The sequence below is a fragment of the Canis lupus genome, chromosome 32 (genome assembly GCF_048164855.1).
Source record: "Canis lupus baileyi chromosome 32, mCanLup2.hap1, whole genome shotgun sequence".
Lineage (NCBI taxonomy): Eukaryota > Metazoa > Chordata > Mammalia > Carnivora > Canidae > Canis > Canis lupus.
Window position 1 is genome coordinate 32,904,660 of NC_132869.1, and position 21,787 is coordinate 32,926,446.

The 21,787-nt window shown below is 46.7% G+C and overlaps 1 protein-coding gene across 1 annotated transcript; it reads right to left on the reverse strand.

The window, feature by feature from the left end:
* Nucleotides 1-1,412: 1,412 nt before the first annotated feature.
* Nucleotides 1,413-21,415, reverse strand: UBAP1L (ubiquitin associated protein 1 like). The gene is made up of 6 exons (XM_072809165.1): nucleotides 21,092-21,415; nucleotides 15,153-15,444; nucleotides 9,509-10,141; nucleotides 7,499-7,705; nucleotides 2,699-2,800; nucleotides 1,413-1,767 (listed from the first exon to the last, which is right to left on the reverse strand). Exons 2-6 carry the CDS (start codon nucleotides 15,270-15,272, stop codon nucleotides 1,633-1,635), a joined length of 1,197 nt encoding a protein of 398 aa, XP_072665266.1. The 5' UTR covers nucleotides 15,273-15,444; nucleotides 21,092-21,415; the 3' UTR covers nucleotides 1,413-1,632.
* Between the last annotated feature and the right edge of the window lie 372 nt (nucleotides 21,416-21,787).

The window sequence follows — 21,787 nt, forward strand, 5'->3', positions numbered from 1 at the left end:
CAGAAAAATAAATAAATAAAAATAAAAGTCCCCAGAGAGGGGTGGCTTAGTCGGTTGAGTGTCTGCCTTCCGCTCGGGTCAACGATCCCAGAGTCCCGGGATTGAGCCTGGGTTCCCTGCTAGGCGGGGAGTCTGCTTCTCTCTCCCTCTACTTCTGTGTTCTCTCCACCCCAACTCCCCCCGCCCCCTGCAGATAGATAGATAGATAGATAGATAGATAGATCTTTTTAAAAATTCCCCCCAGAGAGCTTCTTATAAAAACAAAACAGGGGAAACCCTCTCTGGTCCCCTCCCTCCTTGGGAGCTTTGTACTATCACTTTGCTATCACTCAATAAACCTTGCTTTGCTGCCCACCAAACACAAAACCAAAACCAAAAAGAGCTCTCTGAGGCTGCCAAGCTGGACTTTCTAAATCAGATCACCCAGGAGTAGGTCTTGGGACTCTTTAACAAAGTCTTCAAGGATTCCTACAGATAGCAGCCAGGTTCAGTCTCTTCACTTTTCCTGGGGAAAATGAGGCCCAAAGAGGCCTTGAGCCAGTCAGCGGCAGAAACAAAATAAGAAATTAGGCTTTCTGAACCACAGTTAGATGTTCTTTCCACATTAAGTCCAGGAGCCCACAGGACTGAAAAGAACTGCCCACCATTTATTTGTTTTAATATTCTTAAAATCACAGTTACTACTGTGTATAGTTTATTTTTTTATTTTTATTTTTTTTTGTGTGTGTGTATAGTTTAAAGACAGGTAGTTTTACAAGGCTTGTAGGAAAAAACACAGTTCCTTGTCCATGCTCTCCATCTGCTCTTCCCCAGAGGCAACCACTTTCAACTCTTTCAGCCGATTGTTTTAGTACTGAAAGAGACCAGAATGTCACCCCAAAATATGTCTCTTTGACATAAAAATTATTTTAAGTAGAAGGTAATTAAGAAGCAACAAATGCAGAAAAAAAAGCTCCCTCCACCCTAGCCCCACTTTTTGCCTACAGGTATAAATTCTCCTTTTCTGGAGACAGATTCTTATCAGCCCAGACAAGCTCCAGGGGAATCTGCAAACAAACCTACTCAGTTTGCTGCTTCCTCATATTTACACCACCCTGCTCACCCAACAGCGTGCCATCCCTGGAAGCCCGAAACTGGTTTCCTTTATTCTGTCATTTCTCTACATATCCACTGCTCTTTGTTGAAGATGCTATATAAGCCAGAGTTCTAACTGCTGCTTTGAGTTGCTTTTCATTGAGGTTTCTCCCACACGATGTGTGCTACATGCATTAATCAGTTTTACTCTTCTTAATCTGTCTTTTCCTTGAGGTGCCCCAGCTGAAAACCAAAAATGGGTAAAGTTTTGCCTCCCCTACAGTATTTACCTCTACCTTTGGGATTATTTGCATTTTTATAAAGAGCATGCATCACTGTTACTCTTATATAATCTTTTTAAGTTTATTATTTTTTAAAGTAATCTCTACACCCAACGTGGGGCTCAAATTCACAACCCTGAGTTCAAGAGCCACATGCTCCTCCTCCAACTGAGCCAGCTGGGCACCCCTCTTGCGTAGTCTTAATAATACAGTTAGAATGGATTTCCAGGTCTGGTGCGGGACGGGGATGCACAGGCATTGTGGAATGCACCAGCCATCACTGGGCACAGGCTACCAGCTCCTCCAGGGCTTGCTCACTGCGATTGCCGTGGACCAGCAGCACTTCCTTGATCCGGTCCTGCTGGAAGCCCATGTCGCTGAACTGTTCCCAGAGGCGCAGGAACTCCCCTGCCTGAGGAAGGGGAAGCAGAGAATGCTGGGGACTCTGCCAGGATAGCCACCTCCCTGGGGAGCCACTTCCCTGGTACCCACTGTATCTATTCCCAGGAAGCTAGGGACTCCCCAGGCCAGGTAAGCCTGATTCTGATCCTGGGCAGCACTTGCATTTTTCCTACACCTCAGGGTGACATGGGCCTACACATCCCTTCCTGTGCCAAGGAGAGAGGCCTGGCCACTGGCTCCATCCTGGCTTTACTCCCTCACTCCAGCTCATTGCTGGCTGACCGCCTGTGCTTGGGCACTGGGGCAGAAAGAAGGAGGCTGCATCCTGGTGCCCAGAGGATGTACAGCCTGGGGTCTCTGCCCAAGCCCCAAACCCTGCTGAAGTTTCACACAGCACAGCCTCTGCCTTCCTTTCTCCTCTTGCCCCAGTGCTTGAAGAGTCCCTGCTTCTCCTCCCTTCCTCCTCCTTGGCACCTCTCCCAGCCCTCTGTCCTTGCCTCAGCCTCTGTGGAGAGGTGCTCGGCAGAGCCTGGGCCAGCAGCCCATTGGGGCCAGGCCATGCACACTGGGCACTCAGAATGTTCCACTGGGCCCACATTTGCCTGCATTCTGGGTTTCCAGGCAGCAAACTCCCCGAGCTGAGTTTATGTCTTCGTGCTGTGCACAGGTCCCCTCTGTCTGTCTGACAGAGTGGGCATTTGATAATACTTGTTGTGTTGATTCAGCTAAATAACAAGAAAGCTCTGCCTCCCGTTTCCCTCCTCTCCCCCATGCTTCACCTCCTTGGGCTGTCTCCTCCCCAGGGCTGAGCAAGCAGGCTATCTCCTGATGAGCCCCAGGCTCCGGCTCTGGCACTGGTGTGCCCCCGCACACTAGGCTTGTGTGTGCAACCCCATCCCTGCCGCCCCTTCCCCGAGGCCCAGGCAGGTGGCCCTGCTGACCTGGCTCTCAGAGAACTGGAACATTTCCATGGCCTCCTCCACCAGCCCCTCCTCATAGCCTTGCCGCAGCAGCCGGTCGCAGGCACTAAGGTAGCTGAGAAACTGGGCCAGAAGAAGGTACAAGGGGGTGGTAAGAGCAGTGGCAGGGGCAATAGAGGGGGTAGAGGAGGCACCCTGGGGACCTCAGGGAGGCCTGAGCTCACACCGGGCTGGTAAGTCAACCTACCACACACAAAATGGCCTCAGGACCCTGTGAGCCAACAGAGGAGGGACAGAGGCCCCGTCCGTAGACCTGGGGATGGGTGGGCAGCAGGTTCTTACCAACAGTCCCCAATGGGGGGCTGTAATCCAGGAAAAGTGCTGTCAGGGTGAGCTAAGGTATTCCCAGAACCTAACTGGGGAGTGTGACTGACCGGAGGTATAGGTGCCTCACCTACCACCCATTGCACTATGTTCCCCCTCCCTAGTGAGCACCCACCTGTGCAAAGCATCCTCTTCAGCATCCATACCTGTGCCACCCACCCTGTTCCAGACACATACATCTCTGCCATCCAGGACCACAGGAGCCCCAGTGCTGGCAAGGGGAGCAGGACAGAGGAAGAGACCACAGGGCTGAGGACCTGTTCAAGTCACTCCCTGCTTAGTCACCAGGAGCTGCTTTTGCCCTCAGGATGAAGTATGGGCTCCTACCAGGGCCCAAAATCCTGCCCCCACCCTCCCCCGGGGGGGGGGGGGGCTTCTGCTCGCTCCTCCCTCGGCATCCCCAGGCCTCTGCATCCCTCCGCTTAGCCAAGGCCAGCCTTGCTCCTCTTCCCTGGGGGGCCTCTGCCCTCAGTCTCCACTGAGTGCCTTGCCTGCTGCTCCCACAGGACCTGTGCTTCCCTCATCACAGCGCATACAGCTCTAGTTGTTCTACTATCTTTCTCAGCATTCTCATTTAACTTTTTGCTCCACGAGGGAAGAGTTCTATCAGTTGTTCACTACTGTGGCAGCACCCAGCGTGGCAGGCAGAAGGAGTTCAATAAAGTTATGCTGTGTTTATAAAATGAATTAAGAACTACTTTCAAGCTCAAAACTTAGTGAGGGAGATGAACCAAATACGGGAAATCCTGAGCGCCAGGCAAATCAAAGCAAGGTTTATAAAGAGTCAATGTCAAATGAAGGCTCCAGGCCATAAAAATTATGGGGATAAGTGGAGAAGAAACAGGTAGGGTTTCTGCAGACCTTCAGGGCTGGGCAGAAAGCATGGATCATACAGATAAATGGTTTAAAAACTGTTTTGGCCTCTGAGCTGTCCAAGCATCAAGAGCCTGCAACCATAATGGGAGAGTTGAGCTGCTCTGGGAGAACTGGGAGTAGGAGCAGGGGAGCCAGGAGTCCAGTGCTCCGACCTCAGGATATCTATACCTTGCTCAGAGCATGTTTTGTAAACCACCGAGCCAAGCCCTCCCTGTGCAGTTGAAGAAACAGGTCCAAGCAGGGTGGGTAGCTTGCCCAGGGATCCAGGACTAGGGCCTAGATCACCTGACCTTTCAGCTTTGTCCATCAGCAGCCCAGTGCTAGAGGAGGGGCTCTGGGCTGCCTGGAAAGTAGACAGGATTTCCAAAGGTTAAAAACATGAGCAAGTCAAGAGCAGATGCTGGATGCTCCCTTGGCCTCTTGGTTCATCCACAACAAGGTTCTTGGCCTTGGTGCTAACTGCAGCTACCTGGGAGGAGCTTTAACACAACTACCCATAAACCACTGATGCTTGCCTCCAGAGGCTCTGATATAATTGGTCTGGGAGGCAGTCTGGGCACTGGGATTTTTCTAGCTCTCCAGATAATTCTAATGTGTAGTCAAGGCTGAGAACCACTGACTCAAGGGATAGCTGACCTCAATTCATACCAGTACACCCCATGGCAGGCTGTGTATCAGAACCACCTTCAGATCCTTAACATGATAGGCCCTTGGGCACACTCCAGATCCACTGATTGGGATCCTCCAGAGTAGGTCCTGCGGATCTACAGATTCTGCTGCTTAGCCAACTTTTGGGCCTTGGAGACTGTAGAAGCCAACAGGTCTGTCTCAGGCCCCAGGGTGGGTAAGGATGACTTTCACTCCCCAAATGGGCCCTTGGCAATCATTGGTTATAAACACATATTCTTGCTCCATTCTGTAAAGAGGGAAAGTGAGGTTCAAGAGGGACCCCGAGGTGCCTGGAATCCCATACCAAGTCTGGGCCTGGCCTGTGGATGCTCATACATGCCACCCATGCTGTCCTGTAGGCAGCCAGTGGGCATATCAATTCTTGTGGAAGGAAAGAAGGAATGATGGACAAAGCTTGTATTTTGTATCTCCTCCTTTCTCCCTGGCTCTTCTAAATGCTCTGTCTCTGTCACCTGATGCTCGCCTTCCTGGACCATCTGCCATTAATTCCTGGCCAGAAAGGTTTACTATAGCATATATTCTTTTTTTTTTTTTTTTAAGATTTTATTTTTATTTTATCCATTCATGAGAAAGAGAGAGAGAGAGAGGCGCAGAGGGAGAAGCAGGCTCTGTGGGACCAAATCCTGGGTCTCCAGGGTCATGCCCTGGGCTGAAGGTGGCGCTAAACCGCTGAGCCACCCAGGCTGCCCTATAGCATATATTCTTTAATGGGGAAGGAATCTCTGAACCCAAAGGAGTTGCTCAGTTAATGGTGGAACTTCATAGAATACAGAGAAATAGTAACTTGGTTGGGGGAAGACAGATGAAGTCATCCAATGGCCCTTCAGGCCCGCGCCTCAGAGCTTGGCTCCGACTGACCACCATGGAAGAAGGCCACCCAGAGATCCGGCTAGCCAGGCAGGTGGTCAGTGCATATCTGGAAACACTACGTTCCTGATGCAGTGGGATTCTTCCAATCACCCACAGAGAGCCAGGGCTCCGTGCTGGTTCCAACCTTCAGATCCCCCCTCCCCCCTCAGTGATAGCCTGAGGCCTTGGCCTTGTCATATGAGCTCATGGGACTGCGGGGCATGTCAGAGCCCTCACAGTGGGCGTGGCCCTTCACAATCCTCCTGGCCAGCTTCTTGGCCAGGGTCCTGGCTTTCAGCAGCAGCTGAAGGTGAGGACAACTTTAGACCTACTCTTAAATCTCAGATCGGCCTGAGATTTTGTTTCCCTGTAAGGTTCTCACACAGAAAATGAGGAAAAGTACCACGCCACAAAGATTGAGAGTCAAACCAGTCTGGCCTCAACCCTGACTCTTCCACTGATTGGTTATATGTACCTCCCTGGCCTCAGTTTCCTCATGTGCAAAGTGGGCACAGTGGTGACAACCTTGCAGAATGGAGAAGACCTAATTGGATACTCTCAGACTGAGGGACTGGCACAAAGGTGTTCAGTAAATGTCAGCAGCCCCATGTTAGCCACACAGGGGTCATCATGTTGGAAGTTCTCCTCCAGGACTGAGCAGAAGCAGGTACATTTGCCCACCTCCTCAATCTGGCAGCAGCACATCCTGCCTCAGCTCCATTGTGAAAGTCCCTCTTTTGTCACTGCCTTATCCAGGAAGAGGCAGCTCTGGACCTCAGGGACCCAACATATGGCAGTGACCAGCGATTATAGAGTATCCAAGGCCTCTGATGGTGATGGGGCAGAGACAGAAGAAAGGATAGTGCTAACTGTCCTGGGACCTTTTGATACCTGCAGCTCAGCTTCCAACCAAAAGAGCCCACATGTTCAGAAAACAATGTGAAGCAGGATGTAATCTTCAGGCACGGGAAGGGAGGTTTAGGTAATGGCATGCAGTGTGACCTCCTGCTGCTATTCATAATCCTTCCATTCCTTCCTTTTGTTAGTGGGTTATTTATAAACGTCTCAGCCCAGCCCTCAAAATACCCTCAATCTGCTCTTGATTTCCCTTCCCTGTCTTATTTCCTACCAGTTCTGCATCATGTACCCTCTACTCCAGCAAGACAGGTTGGATCAGGGCCTCCCAAACCCTTCCTTGCTATTTCCACTCCTTTGCTCACACTGTTCCTCCTGCTTGGAATATCATCCCTTCTCCTTCCTTAAAATCCAGAGTTTATTCATCCTTGAAGCCCAGCCCAAGATGTGGCACCTCCACGAAGCCTTTGGTGATCACTGGACCTTCCTTGTGCTCGATTAAGAATGGCCATAAATTCTTTGTAGCCCCTTCCACTAAGAAGAGGTTCCCCCATAGCTCCTAGCTGCATCTAAACACCTAGGAAGTGCCCAGTGAGTACTGATGACTAGACTGGATGGATGGGTAGGTCAAAAGAGGAAAAGATGGATATGAATATGGATAAACTGTTCATTGAGGGAAGTGCTTAGAGCTGTGCCATCCCACATAGTAGCTAGCAGCCAGCCACAGTGGCTATTATAATTTCAATTAAGTAAAATAAAAAATTCAGTTTCTTGGTCATATTAGCCATATTTCAAGTAGCCACATAAGGCTAGTGCACAACCCAGATATAAAACAGCTCTTTCATTACAGAAAGTTCTATTTGGTGTCTCTGGAGAGATTACTGGCTGCTCAAAGTTCCAGCTCCCTGTGCTTTGGGGAGAGACTAGGACAGGAGTAGAATATTAAAACTTTCCAAGTGAGCATGGGGATTCCTGATAAGCCTTTATGGAGAAAATAGCATTAGGATCTAGAAACTTGCTCACAACTCTCAGCAATTAATGCCAGGCTTAGGTTCTGCTTCTAAAAGAAGGAAACAAAACTGTTTCAAGTTAAAGACAAAAACTACTTGCCTACTTGCCTGACTCCAGCCCCCCAGCCCCCCAGTCTAGGGCCCCTCATTCACCTACCTGGCTCAGGCTCTGCCGCCCTGTCTTCTGCAGAGCCCCAATGGCCCTATGCAGAGGATACCCTAGGGCAACCACTGGCCCAATGAGGTCCTGCTCCTCCTGGCTCAGGGCAGACAGCAGGTCAGCAGAAGCAGGGTGTGATCTGCAGGCACTAGGACGCTGAGGCACCCCACCAAGAGGTGGCAGGCAGGTGTACGGGCTGAGGGACTGAAATACAGACAGGCTGGATGTGTCAGTTACCACTGGAAGTGACATCTGGCTGGGCAGGACATTTTTCCACAAGAGAAATATGATAGGTTCATCCTATTATCCCATTTTACAGACATGGAAATTGAGCTTCAGAGAAGTTAATGACTGGGGAAGCAACACACATTGGGGACCTGAGCCCTACTCAGAATCTAATTCAGCGTTCTTTACCCTACGCCTTAGTGAGTGGGGCAGGGATAGATCTTCCTCCTTCAGTTTGGCTGGGCTAGGGCTTGGCAGGGCACAGAGCAGGGTAGGGACTGGGCATAGCTATGTGCTGGGGAGACCCACACAGACACTAGAGCAAGGAAGGTGGCTCGAAGGCATTTCAATCAGTTTGCCTGGCATCATCCTCATAAAGAAGTACCTACCTGCCAACCCTGAATAGACCAGCCCTGTCCTCTTTTCCCCGAGGAAAGCCCAGCTGCTGTCCTGGCTCCTGGGGCAGAGTGCATATGTGTGACGTGAACTGTCCACCCCTCCTTATCTTCTCAGGGGTTTTTCTGCCATGACCTTACCCCAGGGTCTGCTTTTGACCCCCAATATCTTAGGATCTGAATCTACCCTTGTGACCCTAAAAATGACTTTTAACTGTCCTCTGCCTCAACTTTCTCCTCTGCATAACATTGGCCCCATTCCCTGCACAGGGTTGTTGCTAGAGTTCAGTTTAATCTGGACCAGGGAAGAGCCATCCTGGCATTAACGTCTGGTCCTTGACATGGTGTGACCTGTCCAGTTCACAGAGCCTCTTCTCTGTGTTTGCACTGAACAGCTGTGTGAGGTGAAGTGGCCCGAGGTACAGATAGAGAGGGGATAGCTCAGATCAGTTCAGTGACTTGCCAAAGGTCACACCCCAGTGAGCAAGAAGAGCCAGACCTCTAGTTTGTCTTTTGGATTTAAATTTTACCTGGGCCTTATTCTGTTGTAACTCCTGGCCTGATTGTAGGGCAGCTAGGGGGTAGAGAGCTGTGCCCGACTGTCACCTTTGGCTATCAGTCTTGACCCACTCCATCTGCTCCAGATCCAGATTTTATGGAGTTCGGTACTTACAGAATTTGAACCTCTTAAAAAAAGGCACACCACCGTGAATATAAAATTAGATAGAAGGCCTCAGGGGTGGCAAAGTGAGGAGTTTTCACTGGTTTCACTTGAAATTCAGCTCTGCTCCTGGTTCTTCCACATGCACATCTCTGTCCTGAAACCTTCCCGGTCTGCAGAAACTGTCACCTCCTCTCTCTCAACACCTGATCCCTCTCACTATACATGCTGTCTGGTGCACACCCCCGGGGCCAACTCTCCTTGTCCCGAGGTTTTGACTTGTCTCTTTCAACTAACTCAGTGCGGAGCAGGAGATAACTGCTCCCTGCGTATCCCCGGATTGAGCCTCCAGGTCACCCATCCTTCAGGAAGCCTTACTCAGTGGGGGACAACCTGGATTGGAGTCACGTTCATTAATTCAACGAGCGGTCACTGAGCACCCCCTAGGGGCCAGTCTGCTGCCGGGTGCCCTGGAAACAAAAAATGAAGGCCATCTAATCCCTTTCCTAAAAGAATTCCTATCGCATGGGAAGACACAGCCAGGTACTGGATAATTACAATTACTGTGACATGTGCCCTAATAGAAGCAAAAACAGAGCGGAAAAGAGGGAATATTCTAGGCCAAGGACCCCAGGAAGGGCAGCGCGTACGGGGCCGGAGGAGAACAGGTAAAGCCCGCCGGAGGGAAGGTGGGCTGGGAACCCGGACTGCCTGCGGGGGCCTTACCGCGACCGTGGGCTTGTGGCTCCGCAGCGGGGGCACGGCTCCGGCCGTGGAGGGCCGCCGGGGCGGCGCCGGGGCGCTGGGGGGCGCGGGCGCGGGCGGGGGCGCGGGCGCGGGCGCGGGGCAGAGGCTCAGCGCGCGCTGGCGGAGGCGGTGCAGGAGCGCGCGGGGCCGGGCGGCCAACCTGCCCTCGGAGAGCCGCCGCCGCGCCCCGGCCAGCTCCGACCTCACGCCGCGCAGCACGTCCAGCGAGTAGCGGGCGGGGCCGGGGCCGGGGCTCGCGGGGGAGCCGGGCGGGGGGCTGCGGGGCCCCGGCTCCTCCTCCTCGGCAGAGGCGGCTTCCTCCTGGTCGCGGTCCTCGCCCTGCTCCTCCTCCTCGCCCTGGTCCTCCTCCTCGTCCTCGTGCTCGTCCTCGTCCTCCTCCTCCTGGCCGTCGTCCTCCTCGTCCAGCCGCGCCGGGGGCCCGGCCTCGGGGCCTGTGTCTGCGGCAGGTGCGGGCACCAGGTCCGGGCTGACCAGCAAGAGCCAGGCGGGAGGGGCTGACGCCGTTCCCGGGGCGTCGCACTGGACCGGGCAGGGTCCCCGGAGGACAGCCTCCACCCAGAAGAGCGCCTTCCTCTCCAGGCTGAAATCGTGCTGCAGGGAGAGGCGTCGACGTGAGGCTCTGCGGCCCAAACCGGGGCCAGGGGGGCGCAGCCCTGACCCCCCTGCTTCCGGGGAACCTGTTCAGCCAAAAACTTGCCAGGCCTGGGCAGCTTCCCCCGATTCTGCACCCCAGGTAACCATCACCACCCACCCTCTGCCCCAGTTTTAGCTAGCACTGGGGGGAGGGGGATGGATATCGATAACAATCGAATGGTAAACTCTGCCTGAGGGACATAATGAGGAATAGGTTAATAGAATGAGATGTATTGAAATCCAATATCTAAGTCTCTTTGCCATTCAGCATGTAATTGAACAATGGCAGCTTTAAAAAATGCCTCCAATAAAACTTGTTCTTAGCAAAGAAACTTTCTAAGTCTTCTTAAGAGACAGCCCAGCACCATTTATTTGCCAGCGAGCACCCAGCCTTGGATGCCCACCGAGGCACACAAACCTCTCTATGGAGTAATACCTGCCCCTTCCCGTTTGATGCCATCAGAGGTTACTTTGAGGGCCAGGAAATGTAAAAAATCACTCATCTCTGTTAAACTCTACTTAGTACGTTCTGGTGTTATCTCAGATCATGAAAATGAGGCTGGGAAACTTTAATTTGCTGGAGGTCAGATTGGTGTCGAGTGGCTTAAGCTGGGATTTCTCTGTCCGTGTGACAGTAGTGCTTTCTTTACTGTGTATCAGACCACCTAAAAAAAGGCAGCCTGGAGCTCACATAAATAATCTAACTTTAGGGGCGCCTGGGTGGCTCAGTGTTTGAGCGTCTGCCTTTGGCTCAGGTCATGATCCCAGGGTCCTGGGATGGAGCCGGTCATTAGGCTCTCTGCTCAGCCAGGAGCCTGCTTCTCCCTCTCTCTCTGTCTGCCGCTCCCCCTGCTTTTGTGCTCTCTCTCTGTGTCAAGTCAATAAATAAAATCTTTTAAAAAATAATCTAATTTGAAAATTTATAAATGAGTCAGAAATAAAGTATTCCTGTTGCCTACCTTTAAAAATAAGAACCAGAAATACAAAACTCCATTAAAAAATGTAAAATAAAAAAAAAAAGAAGCAATCTTTGTGCTTGGTAATGGCCAATGAAAGAAGAGTGAGGCTGGGGGAAGTAGTATTTGTGAGGGGCAGGAGAGGCAGAAAGACAGATACTCAGACACTTAGATCACAGACACTGTTCCCTCCTGTCCTGACACGATCCTCAGTTGGGGAGAGGAACATAATTTGGCGGTTCCAGGGTGTCTCCTTGACTGAGCTGTGTCTTAGTCCCCTCTGCATCCTAAGGGGCCAGGCAGGCCTGGCCCAGAGGGGACATTTGTAAGTATGTGCAGAATAAACGGATGGGTGAAGAGCGGCACCTGGGTAGCTGAGTGGTTGATTGCCTTCATCTCAGGTCGTGATCCCAAGGTCCTAGGATCAAGTCCTGCATCAGGTTCCCCATAGGGAGCCTAGCCTGCTTCTCCCTCTGCCTATGTCTCTGTCTCTCTCTGTGTGTCTCTCATGAGTAAATAAATTTTAAAAAAATCTAAAATAAAAAATAAACAAACACACAAATAGTTGCTCAGCTTCACCTATGATAAGAGAAAGGCAAATCAAAACTGAGATATCATCCGCCTACCCCTCAGCAAAGATCCAAAGTCTGAGGATACTCTATTGGAGAGTGTGGGAGGTACAGGCCTCTTGTAGAGTGCTGGCTGGGATATACATCAGTATGATCCCTACAGAGGGCAATTTGGAAAAATACTTAAAACAAATTCAAGAAGGGATTTGCACATAGTCATTCCCTGCAGCATTGTTTGTCATGGCAAAAAACTGGGAAGGACCCAAGTGTCCATCAAGAGGGCACTTGTTCAATAAAGTATAATATATCCATGTAATGCCATGAATGCTACACAATGAAAAATAAAACCAAAGAAGCTTTCTGTGTACCCATATGGAAAGATTTAAAAATATATTAGGTAAAAAAGTTAAGAAAAACAGTGTATATAAAATGCTACCTTTGGTGTAAAAAAGGAAGAAATGGCTGTACTTGCATGTCTGTATACACATAAGAATCCCCCTGGAAGTATACACAGAATATGAGAAACATATCTCCAGTGCGGGGGTGGAGCTGAGGAACTGGGTAGATAGGAAGGAATCAGGAGGAGGCTGTTCACTCTCCCAAAGCCTTCAAGCTGCCCTTGGGCCACACTGCCCAATCCCCTTGCCTTTGTAGATAAAGTGTTATTGGAACACAAACCTACCTACTCACTTCTTTCCAGAACTATGGCTGCTTTTTCCCTACAGCAACAGAGTTGAGTAATCACCAGTTTTTACTATCTGGCCTTTTACAGAAAATGTTTATCAAACCCTGCTATATATGATTTCATGGTGGGTTTTGTTTTTTTCATTTTTAAATAATGTGAATGTATTTTTTCTCTAAAAATATTTTTTGTTAGGGCAATTAACGCTAATTAAAGGAAAACTATGGGCAGCCCCGGTGGCTCAGCGGTTAACGCTGCCTTCAGCCCGGGGTGTGATCCTGGAGACCCGGGATGGAGTCCCAGGTCGGGCTCCCTGCGTGGAGCCTGCTTCTCCCTCTGCACATGTCTCTGCCTCTCTCTCTCTCTCTCTCTCTCTCTCTCTGTGCCTCTCATGAATAAATAAATAAAATCTTAAAAAATAAACGAAAACGATGAAACAACACAGACTTGCCAAAGCTTTAAGTACAGAAGAAAGGGTGAAGGCAGTAGGGTGGATGGGGTGGACATGGGCTTTGGAGTCTGACAGACATGTGTTGGAATCCTGGTTGTGTCAATCACAAGTACATCAGTTGGGTAGGAGCTTTGGTTTCCCGTGCCATGGGGTAGGGACACATACCTGCTAAAAGGGTTATCATAAATATGAGAGAGAAGAATGACTGTACAAAAAGCACCTAAGCACAGGCCTAGTGCACAGCAGGTGCTCAATAATGGTAGCTCTGATTATTACTTTTCCCTTTAGAGAACTGTAGGTTTGCCTGGCAATCTAACCACTACCTATAACATTGTTGTTATGGGAAAATGTATTCCAAGTTCCAACACTGGGAATATAGCCTGATAACTCCAGAGGACTTACTGGGAGAGGCTGTAAATCATACTTGAAATCCCATGCTTCTCTGTTTGTTAGATTGGCCCAGCAGTAAAAGAAATGGGAGCCCAGGAATGGAAATAGGCCCAAGAGAGTACAGATACCCTCGCTGGGTAGGGAGCAGAGCTGGGGTCAGCACCTGGGCTAGGATACCAGATGTAGACTTGGCAGAAAGGTGCCCAAATTCTGCTTCTAAGAGAAGTAACTTTCAGGATAGCTTCTTCCCAGCTTGGGCTGAGCTCAGCAGGGAGGGAAAAGCTGTGATAATCCATCTCCATTTGAGTTTAGTGAAATGAATTCCTCTTCCCATGACACAAGTTCTACTGCCAGGGCAAGAGCCCACAACGCAGGCTGCCTGGGAAAAGTGAGAGCTCCTGCCTCCTGCCTCTGTCATGGGCCCCCAGACATCATGCTCCAGGTTTTACAAAGCATATTTCCCTTCTGGAGATCTTGGTCCAAAGTTCTACAGATAAAACAAAACTGCACTGAGTCTCCTGCTTATGTGCTCCCAAGTCACCCAAGCTCCTTCCTTCATAGATTGTACTTTGGGCACCTCACTTCCTGCAACCTGCTTTTCTGCCTTGGAGCATTACCTGTACAGTTCTCATGTTCCAAACCTGCTCTCAGCTAATACAAAACAATTTGGAGTTAAGACCTGGGTTTTAATCTTGCCATGACCCCTAACTATGAATGAATCATTTCCCTTTTCTGGACTTCAGGTTTCTCATGTGCAAAATGAGTGAGGGCCACCCTAGATCCTCCTAGAATTTTTTTTACAAAGTACCCTGAAGACTGTAGAGAATGACCACATAAGAGTCTGAGTGGCCCGGCACCAGTTCCATAGTTTTTTTGCAATTCTGTTCTTTCATTTTTAAAAATCCATGTGAATGAGATGCCTGGATGGCCCAGCAGTTGAGCGTCTGTCTGCCTTTGGCTCAGGGCATGATCCCGGGTCCTAGGATCAAGTCCCACATCAGGCTCCCTACATGGAGCCTGCTTCTCCCTCTGCCTATGTCTCTGCCTCTCTCTGTGTGTCTCTCATGAATAAAATAAAATAAAATCTTTAAAATAAATAAATAATCCATGTGAATTTTGCATTCTATCTCATGAAATATCTGTTAGAATACGAATGCAATAGGTTTCCCTAAAACCTTCAGGTAAGCTGGACTCTCCCAGAAGTTAAATAATTATGTGTATCTTGAAGGTATGTGGTACCAGTGCAGACACTGGGTGCGTATCCCAGTGTGTGAGCTGTGGGGCATGGGGCGTTTCCAGGGTGCCTCCAGGGCAGATGTGCTTTGGGTCAATGGAACAGTAATCCCTTCTAATGGTTCCCATGTAACAGTCTGCATTTTAACAGAGGATTCTGAAGATAGTGTCTTAGTTCCCAAGAATGGTTCTAAATGGTAGAATTTTAGACATGGCAGCAGACTGACAGGGAAGAGAGGAATTGGAGTATCCCTGCAAAGTCTCTCAGTCACTTCCTATAGGCAGCTTCCGGTTATTCTCAGCTTAAAATAAGACCTACTAAATAATCCCCATCACAAGGGCACCAGCCTTCTTCATGAAACAACTTTTCCCCTTGGGTCATGTCTAACTTTCTAGAATATACCAGCAATGGACTTGTTGGCCATTTATATATGTATGTACACATGTATGTATGTAGGCTCCATACTGGGTGTGGAGTGCAACAAGGGTCTTGAACTCATAGCCCTGAGATCAAGACCCTGAGATCAAGACCTGAGCTGAGGTCAAGAGTCAGTTGCTTAACCAACTGAGTTACCCCAGGCGCTCTGGCCTGGCTGCCTTTTAAAATCAAGGAACAAGGCCCATGAGTCTCAGCATCACATCTACAGACCCAGGAACAAGAAATAGATGGACAGAGAGATATACTTACCATAGAGCCCAGCAGAAGCTCCCTGCAAGCTGGGATGCTGAACTCTAGCCCAGGAAGGGGCTCTGTGCCTGTCACAAAGCCATTGGGCACCTTGAAGGGGACGCCATCGAGGGCATTCATTCTATCAGAGGAGTGTGGATGTGGCTGAGCAGGGCTGGGGCAGGCCGCCTGGTGGCAGGGAGAGCGTAGTCCTGAGGACCAGGCTTGGTCTCAAATGGCCTCACCACTCTCCTGTGTGCTGACTTTAGCTGAGCCCCACACAGCAAGGAAAGAAAAGGTAAAGTGGCTGGTGCTGCATAGGGAGGAAATAAAAATGACAGCATTCAAACTGACAGGAATGATTATTTCATGTTTTAAGTTTTGTTCTAGACCATTGTTTCCCAAAATGTGGCCTACAACACTAGTTCTAAAGTGTGTCATCAACAGTTTTCATTCGAACACATAAGGGGAAAAAATATCAAATTAACACAAACTCTTCCAGAAAAGAAATACTTCCTGACGCATTTTGATTTCATCACCTTGATACCAAATCTGACAAAATTAAATGCCAATCTCTTATGAACATAGCTGCAAAAATCTCACCAAAAATTATGGATAGAAAAATACAATACTGCTAGGTTGAGGGTTGAGTTTATTTCAGGAATGAGAGACTGGCTTAACATTCCGAAATCAATCAGTAGGAATAAAGATAAATGTCAGTAGAATAAAAATGAAAAATTATATGATGATCTATTTTGTAGATGCAGAAAAAGCACTTCATAAAATCAATACCCATTCATGATTTTATGAAAAAACAAGCCCATTTAGCAGCTTAGGAAGAGAAAGGAATTCCATTAACTTAAACAAGAATATCACTAAAATATCTAAAGCAAACATCCCACTTAATAGTGAAATACTGAAAGATATCTCTAAGATTGGAACTGAGACAAGGATGTCCCTATCAGCTCTTCTGTTAAACACTGCACAGGAGATACTAGCCTATGCAAAAAGAGAGGGAAAAATATAAAAGAATAAGGATTGGAAAGAAATAAAACTATCATTACTTGTAGATGACATAATTATACGTAGAAAATCCAAAAGAATCTATGAATAAAACTCTCAGTAAGTGGATTTAACAAGGTCATTGGCTACAAGGTCAATATATGAGAATCAACTATATTTCTATATACAAACAACAAGCTATGTAAATGTTGTCTTTTAAAAATGTCGTTAGAGAATGAAATTTTAAACAAGATGCTATTTCATATTATCCATAAATCACCTAGGACTCCACCTAAGATGTGTGAAGCCTCTCTACAGAAAACTATAAAATATGATATTTAATGGAGGAATATGCCATGTTCATGAGTTGTTAAGATTCAATATTGTAAAGATATCAATTTTCCCCTGAATTGATTTATAGATACCATGGATCAAAATTCCATTACATTTTGGGGGATAAATTGGCAAACTAACTCTAAAATTTAAATAAAATGCAAAGGATCAAGAAAAGCCAAGACAATCTTGAAGAAGCAACACAACTGGAAGATTTATACTATCAGATAATTAACACTTACTTTAAAGATACAGGAATTAAAATAGTGTGGTACTAACATGAAAAATATATTCATGGTAAACATTTCTTAGGCAGCTTGCAGGAAAGACTAACCATAAAGGAAAACACGACAAATTGGGTTACATTAAGGAGCTTCCATTCATCAGAAGATATCATTAAGGAGTAAAACAACAATGAAACAAAACAAAACAAAACAAACAGGGATCCCTGTGTGGCACAGTGGTTTGGCACCTGCCTTTGGCCCAGGGCACGATCCTGGAGACCCCGGATCGAATCCCACATCAGGCTCCCGGTGCATGGAGCCTGCTTCTCCCTCTGCCTGTGTCTCTGCCTCTCTCTCTCTCTCTCTCTGTGACTATCATAAATAAATAAATTAAAAAAACAAAAACAAAAACAACAAAACAAAACAAACATACAAAAAACACAAACCAGAGTGGGAGAAGATATTTGCAGCATATATATCTGACAAAGGATCCATACCCAATATATACAAAGAACTACAAAGCAATAAGAAAAAGACCTAGTACAAAAACAGGCAAGAGACCTTAACAGGCACTTCATGAAAAAGGATATCCAAATAAACCTCAAAGTTGTTTAACCTCATTAGCCACTGGGAAAATGCAAAACAAAACAATGAGATTCCAACAGACACACACAAATGGTTAAAATTTTAAAAAGCCTGATGATATCATGTTGATGAGGATGTGGAACATCTGGAACGCTCCTGCACTGTTGGTGAGAATCTATTAGTATTAGTCAACAGCATCTACTACTAAAGCTGAAATCTAAGAATTAAAAATTAATTCACACATAGCTTCTGAGCCTTTTGGCTAAGATCTAAGTATGTATCTGTTAGTTTAATAATAGCCACAACAACCAGGGATTTCATTTGTTAATGTATTTTAAACCAGATTAAATAAAGATTCTGACCACAGTCTAGCATTCTGCAAACAATCAGGGTTTATCAGGGAGCCTGCATTCGGGAGCATCTCTGGGTTAATACAACGTCATCCCTACTGGGATGTTGCAAAGCCCCGAGGGTTCACCGGGGTCATCCCCATGCCCACAGGATAACATCATGAGAAGAGGCAGAGTAAGTAATCTGAGAGCAGAGAGGTCAAATGAGGCCAGATGGCAAATCCTTTAATTCCCTCATCTCCACTGTCTGCCCACTCTTGTCTGGGTCTTACTGTATGTAAGACTCAAAAGGCTTCTCCACCCCATGCCAAGAGACAGCTTCCCAGCATACTGGGAGTAACTCTTTATGCTACAGGATCAGACAAGTCCTAGTGTGATCAGTAAGTTATCTGTCCCATCAACCTGTTCCAAAAAGGGGCCTCTGAGGCATAGGAAGTTACAGGGGACATAGGGAAGTTCACAAGTTTTGGCATTTTCAGATTTCTCATTCACATTTTCAGCTATCATTAGAATTCTCAGCTATGGGGAAGGGCCACAGTTTGAGACTCACATGTGAACTGCTTGTCAGCTGAGCAGGTACAGGGCCATCGTCCTCCTCCCTCACCTCTGACCGAGCATCCATAACCTAATAGATACTCTTTACTCAGCTCTACACTTGTTTCTGGAGTAATTTAAGAGTGAGGATTCTGGAAACACCTCTCTTTAGAATAACAAGAGCTACAGTGCAAGACATGATCTAATTCGAACATACTCTAAAATGACAATTACCTCTGCTATACAGAAAATGAGAAGTACAGATCATCAAGTGCTGAAATTCTTCAAAGGAAAGAAAGTATTCTAGTCCTTATGGGGGGTTGGGGAAGCTTCGGGAAGGATGGGACCCTCACCTGGACCCTGAGGGTAAGGGAACAAATGGCCTGTGAGCAGGAAAAAGGTAGAGCCTGTAACTCCAGGTTGAGCCAGGGAGCAGAGACAGGGCAGAGTGAGGGAGAGACAAGCGGCATGACCCAAGTAGATTATGCTGGGAAGTAGCCTGCAGTAAGACAAGGGGTAGACTGGGATGGAGCTGGGGAGAGCCCTGAATACTGAATATCAACTCCACTCAGTAGACAGTTAAGAAAGCTCTGAAGGAGTCTGAAGGCTTGGGCTGAGGGTATGGGAGTGGGGATACTGGCAAAGCCAGTCTGTGCCTGCTTCCGCAGGCTGCATTATCCAGGACTTCTCGGTGGGTCTATGGCGGTTTGGCTGCATCAGAGCCTAGGTGAGAGGCAGGGCAAGGGGCAAGGTTGTGGTAACTGGTCTACGTGGAGCCCAGGCACTGACATTAGTATTATTTTTTAAAAAGCTTCACTAGTCTCTAAATGACTTCATCCTTGTCCACAGCATCAATAATCTATGTGCCAATGACTCACACATTGAATTCTCCAGTTCTTCTCTGAGATTAAACTCATAAACACAACTGCCTACAAGGCATCTCCTTCGAGATGTCTCAAGAGTGTCTCAGAGTCTACATATCCCAAGTGAACTCCTGATTTTCCCCTCCCCGAAACTGTTCCTCCTCCCCCTGGATTCCTTGTTTCAAGGAATGTCTAAGGTATACAAAACTGAGGACTCCTGCCCGACACTTTCTTCTTCACCATCACCTATCTCAAATCCCTACCTCGTTTTCTCTCTTAAATCTCTGGAATACAGTCATTTCAAGCTCCCTTCACTGCTAACACGGGAGTCCAAGCCCCCATTATCTCTCACTTGGATGGCTGGTGTCCACATATCCTCTGATGTCCTAATATTACAATTCTGTTTCACACACTGCAACAAAAGTGATCATTTCAAAACAGCAAACCAAGGCAGTCCCCCTGCTTAAAAGCCTCCAATGATTCCCAGCTGCTCTCAGAATAAAAATCAAACTCCTCACTAGGGCTTCCAAAGTCTTGCCCTGTCTGGCTCCTACTCTCTCCTCTCCTGTCTTAACTCTAGCCATGCTAGTCTTCAATTACCTTGGTCTTTTGACCCAACACAGGGCCTTTGTATATGCTATCCCAAATTCTAGCTACCTTCTTTTTCCTTGTCTCTTCTGCACTAGTTAATAGCTGTTCATTCTTCACAGCTCAGCTGAAACATCATTTCCTCAAAAAAGCTTTTCCTGATCCACCCCTAAACTTGGATAGATCTACCCAGCAAGCTGGCTTTTAAGACTTTTTTTTTCATTGTGACTCATAGTATGAAATACATTTGACTTTGTAACCTAGCATAGACATATGTAAACTGAGTAACAATTCTTACCCTTACTATATAATATATAGTTATTTTCTATTTCATCTAAATGCATTGTAGAACTCAATTTGAGTGGTTGAGCATCTGCCTTTGGCTCAGGGCATGATCCCAGGATCCAGATCAAGTCCTGTGTTGGGCTCCTTGCGGGGAGACTGCTTCTCCCTCTGCCTCTCTTTCTGTGTCTCTCATGAATAAATAAATAAAATCTTAAAAAAAAAAAACCACCTCAATTTGAAAAAAAAAAAGGGGGGGTGCCTAGACCTTTCCTTCAAAGCATTCAGCACATTTTTTTACAATTGTTGGATTAACTGGATATTAATCTATCCCCTTCAAAACCTATATTACGGAGTATTTGGTATTTTGCTCACCATTATAGCCCTTGTACTTAATCTGAGTTAATCTTAATTAATCTGAGCCTTAACAAGCATTTAATAAATATTTGAACAATGGAAAATATAAATCATGACTAACCACTTTTTCTTTGTAGCACATATCACAATTATAACTGACTAGTTATCTGTATAATAAGCTTCTCTACTCTAGATTCTAACTCCAGGAGGGCAGGAGCCCTGTGTTTTTGTGCTTTTTTAGGTCTCTAGCATTTAATATCATTTCCGGCAAATGATAAAACAATTCCCAAGAACACAGTTCAAGTCCTGGTATCCATATTCTGGCAAGCATGAGTTAATAAAGTTGAGAGATGCCTACTGCTCTGCAGAGTTATGCACTCTAGCACCAACTACCTCAGAGACTTCTATTCTTATTTCAGAGACTATGAGAAACTCAAAAGTTGATTCCAAAAGGCAAATGGAACCGAGACTAGAAACAGGTTCTTCATAGATAGCCAGACATGCTAATTCAGGAACTACTGTATGAGCACACTCAAAAGTTAATAGTCAAGGATGCCTGGCTGGCTCAGTCAGAAGAGCATGTGACTCTTGTTGATCTTGGGGTCATGAGTTTGAGCCCCACATTGGTGTAGTGATTACTCAAATAAATAATAAACTTAAATTAAAAAGTTAGTTATACAAGCATAGTTATTGGTTGGAAACAATGAAAAACAAAAATTTAGTTGGAAATGCCTCATGTAATCTCTAGTCTCTATATCACTGCTAATAATTCATAGCACTCATATTCCTTCTATATATTTTGTATTATTATTTGAATGGAACAAGACATACTTTGTACTTACCTTGTGATTCCCAGGATAGCTTCTCTGTGGACAAAACATGTAGAAGTGAATTGCTACAACAGATGGTATAATCCCAGCAAAGCTTCTTGATACACCCTTGCACAAGTCACATGGACACAGGAACATGAATGGGCTTAGAGTGATTAAGTTTGTTGGCTTGTAGCAAATTCTTTGACGTCATCAACTCAGCCACTTGTGCTGAACACTTAGTACTTAACATATAATTAATCTCTTTATTTCCTTTTCTAATCTTCCATGAATATCTTAAATGTTTTTTGTTAGAATATTTTACAAATCCAGGGTCTCTTCTACTGGGAAATAAGACAATATTCTTGCATACAGGACATGATGAATCAACACATTTCTGGTTAATCTTTGTATGAGTTTATTTCTCTATTTCCAATCTATGTTCAACATGAAAAGAACATAGGTATAAAAAAGACATGATTGAGAAAAGGTCTGTTGGCTCAACAGAACCATAGTTCCTAATTCTGACTGAAAAGCATAAAAACCAACTAACAAGAACTGACCACCCATGTTATGCAGAATGTGGCGGATAAATATGTTTACCACTGACCAGGAACCAGGGGTCACTGGAGAAATGACTGCTTCCAGGTTTGGGATAGGAAACGTGCATGACAAACTTGGAATGGAATACTGGAATTGAGTGGGAATTCAGGAACTTAGTTAAAGAGG